The sequence below is a fragment of the Adiantum capillus-veneris genome, chromosome 1 (genome assembly GCF_014529385.1).
Source record: "Adiantum capillus-veneris isolate H3 chromosome 1, ASM1452938v2, whole genome shotgun sequence".
Taxonomy (NCBI): Eukaryota; Viridiplantae; Streptophyta; class Polypodiopsida; order Polypodiales; family Pteridaceae; genus Adiantum; species Adiantum capillus-veneris.
This window is the reverse complement of record NC_140931.1, coordinates 113,987,916-113,996,318: the sequence shown is the minus strand read 5'-3', so window position 1 is coordinate 113,996,318 and position 8,403 is coordinate 113,987,916. Positions and strand designations below refer to the sequence as shown.

The following is an 8,403-nucleotide window of genomic DNA, read 5'->3' as shown; positions in this document are numbered from 1 at the left end:
TGTTGGCGTGTACATAGAAGAACAAGTCTCTTTTTGACGTGAGCTGGGAGTGTGTGTGCTGGAGGCTACCACGAGCTCAAGTGCATCCCTCCTTGCTTCGCTCTCTCTCTCTCTCTCTCTCTCTCTCTCTCAAACACACTCCACCAACTTACACTCCCACAGCCTGCTGCTGCCTAACCCAAGCTGCAAAGCGGTTATTGTGCGCGCGATGCGCCTCTTGCATGCATGCACGGCCGCTCGGCGCCGAACAAAACATACAGTGCATCCCCAATGCTGCTCAATATGTCCAAAGCTCTCTCTCTCTCTCTCGCTCTCTCTCTCTCTCTCTCTCTCCCACCCATATCTGTGAAAAGGAAGGATCGTGGACAAAATCACGGTTTGTTGGGACATAGACTGAGGTAGTAGCGGTGGTACTTCTCTCTCTCTCTCTCAAAGCAAGCCACTTTTGACTTTCACAGAGTGCCTTTTGGAAGTCCCAATATTTATAGAATCTCAAAGCTCCCAATTCAACCAGCATTGCCCATTGCCCATGGCCAAAAGCAAACTAAGTTTGAGTGCCCCCCTCCTTTTTCTATCAAAAATGTACCTAACTCCCCTTCACATGAGTTGGAATCCACTCTGTACTCAAACTCCTCCTACCCTAGAAACCTACCCCTCCTTCCAAATTTTGTTATTGCATAAGCTTAACCTTTCTCCTCTTTAAAAAAAAATTAAAAAATTGCTTCTATTTCATAATGTAGCATGGGTGAACTAGGCCACCCTAGGGGTGACTCACCCCTAGTGCACCAACTTCATCCAATGGTCAAGATTCTTCAAGCTCCGCAACACCTAATCTAAACCGTAGATCCCAATGAAAGGCTCAACATGGGTGAACTAGGCCACCCTAGGGGTGACCTAGGTCATCCCTAGTGCACCAACTTCATCCAATGGTCGAGATTCTTCAAGCTCCGCAACGCCTAATCTAAACCGTAGACCCCACTGAAAGACCCCCTATTGACGAGGCAGAGCGGCTTGTTTGTGCTATCCCAATTACTTGCTTCTACCACTTGCATCATATTACTTAGTGTGACTCGACTCTAAGTCGCAGCTTTCCATATACCACGAGAAGATTTAGAAATTTTCTCATGTAAGAAAACGGAGTCTTTTCCAATGTTTTTCATACAATGAATAACAACATGAGCTTCTGCTCGAGAGGCACCGCATACCTAGCTAGGTACGATTGGGTGCAGGGGACCGCCGGCCCGGTGGGGATTGGGTGCAGGGGACCCCCGGCCCCCCCACCGGGCCGGCGGTCCCCTGCCCCCAATCGTACCTAGCTAGGCATGCAGTGCCTCCCTCACAGAAGCTCATGATGTTGAGGTAAGTCACAATGTGGGAATTATTGTGAGAGTATACTCCCTCCTTTTGACTTTAGCAAAAAAAATTATCTAATCCTTTTGGTTTGCTTCTCTCCTTATCAAAATCACTACAAGTGTCAAACCTTTTAGATAAGGAGAGAAGCAAAGTGGTGGATGATGGAAAGTTTTCTTTAACCTTTTAGAATCCACTTGCATGTTTGGTCAATAGAAGCATGTTTGGTCAATAGAAGCTCGTGTTTACAATTGCATGTATGAAAGGCCCCTATTTCCAAAGCCTACTTTTTCCTTTTGGGAGATTCATCAGCCTAAGCCCCATGCTGATGCGTTGATATATTTGCCCCTTCCTTCCTTTTCATTGCTGTTGATGATCCCTATGGAATGGAGAGCTTGAGAAATAACGCAATGTGGTCCACCTTAGTACCATACTCTCTTACCCTTTTTATAGTAGTATGAGAATCTAAGATTGAGCTCATAATGCCATCAATTATATGCATACATGTATGCAAAACTACAAAGCTAAAGTGGTCATTTAAGCATGTTTTTTAATACACTAATTCTACAACCTTAGTACCATACCTCTCTATCTTTTTATAATAGACTCAGAGTCTAAGATTGAGCTCATAATGCCATCAATTATATGCATATGTATGCACAATTACAAAGCTAAAGTGATGATATAAGCATGTCTCCAACCACACAAATTCACTAAATTCCACAGCAAGATATATAATGGTCCCCCCTTGATCTCACTATTGCTTTCTCACCTCTGTAAAAGGCTAGTTGCTAATAGAATTGCCTCAATTAGAGGTAAAATTTGAGCTTTGCCTTGAGCCATTGCTAGCATTTTCCTATTCCAATTTGCTATATAAAGAAGCTTTAGCAGACCTGAGAGGCTCATTTAAGCCCTAAAGGAGAGCAATTATGAAGAAACATCATCATTTAAGTGCAAAATTCATAGTCAAGCAATTGCTGCTCTGCATCATCTATGCTGCAAGTATAGTGTGGGTGCTGTGGTGGTTGGTGTCCTTCGAGGCACCCAAGCATTACCGTGCAACTAAGTATCTTGCCCAAATAGAAGAGCACATCCGCTCGCGCTTCTTCCGCACCGACGACTTCTATGGTACCTTCACTGTACTTAATGGCTTTGCTTGCTTGATCATCTCTTGACATCATGGCTCTTGTGAAAAATATGTAAGCAAAATCATGGGTTTGCGTGTAGCAGTGGCAATGAGGCAGTCTAATCTAGTGCAATCTCTTCTTTGTGCGTTTGAAAAAAAAGAACCCCAAGCAAGAGGCTCGATTGCATTCAAAGCAAGGCCATGGTTGATGCTTGCATGGGGTAGAGAGAGAGAGAGAGAGATGCCAATTCATCTTGCATGGAAACTACTGGTTTTTATTTTTTTGAAGCCATAGGAATACCTTGGAACATATGTTTTGATCTCTGGTTTTGCAGGCTCGGTGTTACTTTATCAAACCGTTCCATTCATCTTGATAGCCATCCTAAGCTTTGCAGTGGTTGAGCTGAGGAAAAAAACAGAGTAAGCCAAACCTCTCCCATTATTTATTAAATGGTGCTTGACTTTTTTTGCCAAATGTGTAAGTGTTTTTTTACCATCATCACGGGGAAGGTAGTACGCAGAAGGCTGAGGGTTTGAAGGCTCACCGGCTGCGTTCTCGATGGGTGTATCCTCCATCCCCATTGGGGACGTTGTCCCCCAAGGGTGTAATGTACAGAAATGTGCAGTTGTAAATACATGGATATGTATAAATGTCCAACTTTGTGAGAAAAAAGAGTTACACATTGAATGCAAAGACCGTCGAAAAACATCACAAATAGGGTAAACTCTCAACATCGAATGAAAGGCATTAGTACCGACCACATTCTTGTATATGTCTATAGGAAGAGATGTATCTCTTGCAATGAGTAATTAACTCAGTTTTCTTTCCTGTCAAAAGCAGCAGATCATGTCTAACAGCCTATTGAAGCTAATGAAATAAACCCATATATTTTGAATTTCAGGTTGGGAAATGCATTGACAAAGAAGAGCACCAAAGCAGCATGTGTGAAGATAATGACATATCCCCTGATAGTCAGAAGCCCTTTAGGGGTGCTGACAGCGGCAGAGGTCCTCTTCATTGCAGGCTTACTCCTCCTCGTCTCTTATACATTCGCACGCACCACCTATTTGCGGTTTGAAGAGCTTGACCTTCGATTTAAGCTGCAACCCAAGCTGTTCAAAGCACCCCTGTGAGCTCATTACTTGCTAAATAATCTGTACCTTGTGTGCTTGCATTCACTTGAGTTGCATCCTTACACAAACCTAAGCAAAATCATCTATATTTGTAGTGATGCATGCGTAAAAGTGGGTTTCTAAGTAGATTAACTCTACCTAGACTTTATCAGAAACTTCATAGAAATTATACATACATAGGAAGGAGTAAACCATCGTTAAAAATTAAGACTACTTGGCAATAATTTGTGAGTGTAAATGGGTTGGCAAATTTATCTTATCCGTATATCTATAAGTCTAGGATTTGGATTTGAGGCAAGTCTTTTGAAATTGTTTATGAAAAAAAGGCAATTTATTGCGTATTTTTGGCAAATTTACTCCCAAAGCCACAAAATTTTGGAACTTTTGATCTAATCTTCTGACAAATAATCTTTGTCCAATAGCCAAATCATGCTGAAGGCCCTTTTAAAATAGCTATTGGCCCTATATTTTTCCTTGGAGCAAACTAGCACATGTCATGTGTAGGTTCGCAAACATGCAAACACACATTCACACACCCATGTATATGTATGTTTGACACATCAAGTGTATGTTTGACACATCAAGTATATGTATGCTTGAACATATGTGTATGCACCATGTAGCACAATGCAGCAATAAACTGATATATGTCATCAATGGTGCATTGCTACAGGAAAGTGAGCAAAATTGGGGCCGCAGCATATTGCATGGGCCGGGCCGCTATGATACCGTTCTGTCTACTATGGATACCTGTTTCCAGAGGTTCACCATTCTTGAGATTGATAAGGATGCCCTTTGAGCATGCAGTCAAGTACCACATCTGGTTGTCCACCCTCACAATCTTCATGCTCACCCTCCATGGCATTGGCTACATCGTCTACTATGCAGTCGCTCATAAAGCCACCAGGGTAAAACAAATCTTTCACCTAAAATCTACAAGAAATACATGACAATAATCTATTCTTGATTGCAATGCAAATGACCCAAAAATACACCACTGCCCCCATCAATTTCTTGCATTGTTGGTCACTACGTTGCGAAGGCGACGCGTACTCCACAACATGTATGAGTACACATCATGCATTGCTTTTGCAGTGATCTGCCTAAATCCCACAAGACTTGAGACATCTATCCAAGGAGTCTTGAAGTCAAGACCTTTTATTCAAGAGGGAGATGGCAGAAAGGTTATTCCATTTTCCTTTTCTTGGATGGATCATTGATTATGTCAAAGGAAGAGGAGCATCAAACCAATCATAACCACCTACCCTTTTGCAATGTTTCGAAGAAAACGAAAGAAACATTGGCTCCAGATGAGATTTTCTGCAGTCATAATTAAACCATACTTAATTTTTTTCACAGTGCAACTGCTCAATAGATAAATTATAAACATGATGGATTATGTTGCAACTTTGAAGCAGATAATTGGATGGGAGTCACGCGGTGAAGAATGCGCAGTGGTAGCGGGTGTCATTGCCTTACTAATAGGTCTGATAATGTGGATAACTTCGCTCTCCCTCTTTCGAAGAAGGTGGTATGAAGTATTCTTCGGGCTGCACCATCTCTACATAGTATTCTTCCTCTTCTTCCTCTACCATGTCATGTGGACAGTCCATTTTATTGTCATCCCATGCCTCCTCTTTATGGTGGACCGATTCCTTCGCATGGTGCAATCTCGGCACTCTGTTGATGTAACCTCTGCCAAGATTATGGAGTCAGGGGCACTACACCTCAAAATTGCTGCAAGGAAAGACATCAATGCTGAAGGTAGTACTTGGCAACCAAAACATGCCCATAGATTGCCTTTTTTAGTACAAAGAAATGGGCCTCTTATAGTTCAAAACAAAGAAGCACATTAAATAAAATAAACTATTTCCAAACAATAGTAAGATATCTTTGCTTTTGAACCATGTAGAAAAAGCTAAGCATCATTAATGACAGTTATGAAGCAAATAGAACATTTAATACTGGCATTCTACTGCTAACATCTCAGCTTCTAATTTCTTTGTGCTCAATAGGACTAAAGTATCATCCATTAAGCAGTTGGTATCTTCGAATTCCGAGTCTCTCAAGGCTGATGAAGCTCCAATGGCATTTCTTCAGCGTGACATCGACACCAATGGATGAGAAAGAAGAGCTTTCTTTTATGATCAAGCCTTTTGGAAAATGGACTGCCAATTTGAGGGATCAGTTGTTCAAGTCTTCTCAAGTGCATGATGTTAGTGAAACAACAGCTAAGTGCCCTTTCTCCTTCAAGGCAGGGGTTGAAGGCCCCTATGGTGATGAGTCCAATTTTTTCCTCAAGTATGGATATGCTCTCTCTCTCTCTCTCTCTCAAAAGACACAAGGTGAAGGCGCATGTTGGCATTCTAAAACAAAAATAAATGAAAAGCAAGTCATCTTAGGCTCTTAAATGGAGGTCACATTTACAAACTGAAATGGAACAAGATTTTAATGCTTCACACGCAAAGGTAGGTCCAATAAGTCATCTTAGGCTCTTCATGAAAAGAGGTCCAATCACATGCTTCACATGCTGTCAAACAAGCAAAGCATTTATTCCTCCAAACCCCATGCAATCTTAGTAAACAAGTACAAAGTAAATATAACCATATACTGACAAACAGTTTTCCAGGTATAAGGTACTTGTCTTGATTGGTGGCGGCATTGGTGTGACACCCCTTCTTGCAATAGTCAGTGATGTTTTGCATAGAAAAAGACTGGGACAAGAAGATTTGCCAAACTCTATCCACATCTATCATTGCGTGAGAACACCCGAGGAGCTCTGTGTTCTAAACAGTGTAGATCCCAACAGCATAGTCCCCCAGTATGAGAAACATGGACTCATGATAGATGTTTGTGCATATGTCACCTCACAATCCATTGACCACGACCACGGGTATCGACGGAAGCATTTATCTGAACAAACCAAAGCAGAGACAAGCGACAAGCGACTCTTACTTTCTCCGAAGTTGCTTCCAAGTGGGCCCAAGCCTCAAGGTGTATCCAATATCAGCTCAAAAGGTGAACCACTGTGGGTGGCATGTACAATGATCACCTCCATCCTCGGCTACTATATTCTCTGGGGTCTGTCGAACGTGCTTATTATAAAAAAAACAGAATCAGCATTTCCCAATTACAACCGAGCTCACTTGGTACTAGCCAGCATGATATTGGGCACCTTCGTTTTTGGAGGCACCATTGTTCTGGCTTGGTGGTACTCACAGCTGAAACAACGGCAGCAGCCACAAAATTTCCCCCCTCCTCTCCCAAGCAATTCTTCCATTGATTCTGAAAAGACAAGGAATGATAGTTTCCTCAGTACCAGTAGCACATCCACAGCAACAAATGCACCATACTCGGCTAGCTTTGAAAGGCCCCACGACTTTCCAACACCAAACACCAGTGCACCTCTACTCATGAGAGACAGGCCTGACGCAATTACGATAGCATTTGACAAAGTGGAAAGAGGCAAACATGTTACCAGCACCAACTCACTTGCAGCACATGGCTCCCCTTGGATCGGAAGCATCCAACTTGGATGTAGGCCTCACTGGAAAGGTAAAATACCTCTCAATAGAAAGCCTTTTGAGGTCTTCGAATGGGCGAATTGATGCTAACAAGATGCTTCTGTTTTTTTGCAGATATTTTTACTCATCTCAATGAATATCATGGGCAGGACATTGGCATTCTCGTTTCTGGACCACCAAGCATGAGACAGGATGTAGCAGAGCAGTGCCAAAAGCACACCAAACTTATAGGAAAAACAGCATCGTCCAATGTGTTCCACTACCACTCTATTAGCTTCGACCTTTAAATAGAAGGAGAGAGATGTCACAAGCAATGCGCAAAACCTCTTATAGAAATGGAGAAGCTTTTGGCTGGAGGCACTCTTTTTACAAACTAGCAAACATGATAGCACAGCATCTACCTCGAGAGTAGATAAGTCTATTTGAAAGGCCTACTTCCTCAGTGTTCTTGCATGGGTATTGGCTAAACTGTCAGGCCAGATGTCTTAATATATAGCAGAATGGAAAGGAACTCTCTTACATGTTGACGTGTAGAATTAAAGCCACGTTGACACAGCTCATCGTACCTTGTAGAAGTTCCAATATGGAACATCAATCATGACTGAGGTAGCAAAGAAAGTGGACCAATTGTCTCATATGAAATCAACTGTATCATAGTTCTGGCCAACAGTTATACTTGAGTGTACCAAACTAAACTAGAACTCGAACATCCACCAATTCAAAGATGAGTGTTTAAAATTGAAATGTGAATTCAAATGGATCATCCAACATGCACAACACTTTTGCCTGCAAAGTCAGTTAAATGATTTAGATCCTTATTGTTGAGCCAGCTTTACAATAGCACATTTTGAGGCCTGTAGCATGTCGGATGGTACAGCAGCCTGGCTGTCTTGAGGTGGAAACATTTAGAAAGGTTCTAGGCAGCAGGTATTAGGACACACTACAATCACATGTCTTGCTCTCTTTTGATACACCAAACCAAACGAATATCTATTATGTAGGTTCTTGCAGTTTTTGCTTTACCGAAAAGGAATAAAGAAAACATTTCTTTTCAAGCAGCCATAAGATGGCCTATGGATACCAGCAGATTGCGGCCAATCTAGGTATCACCGGAGCACCTCGTGCTGGGACATGCAACCTATCACTACCTCGTAAGAGTGTCAGACTACAGCACATTAAAAATGCATGGTAGGTACAAAACCTTAGGCAGAGAAGCAATGAGTTACTCGGGCAAACCCGTTGGGAAATAGCCAGTATTTTGACACAATG

General features: G+C 42.1%; 1 protein-coding gene across 1 annotated transcript; it reads left to right on the top strand.

Annotated features, from left to right (window-relative positions):
- Window positions 1–1,786: 1,786 nt before the first annotated feature.
- On the top strand, window positions 1,787–7,801 carry LOC147465386 (ferric reduction oxidase 6-like). Its single transcript, XM_086519806.1, has 8 exons — window positions 1,787–2,478; window positions 2,812–2,896; window positions 3,379–3,606; window positions 4,284–4,518; window positions 5,029–5,374; window positions 5,626–5,911; window positions 6,240–7,165; window positions 7,249–7,801. Exons 1-8 carry the CDS (start codon window positions 2,280–2,282, stop codon window positions 7,419–7,421), a joined length of 2,478 nt encoding a protein of 825 aa, XP_086375932.1. The 5' UTR covers window positions 1,787–2,279; the 3' UTR covers window positions 7,422–7,801.
- Window positions 7,802–8,403: the final 602 nt, after the last annotated feature.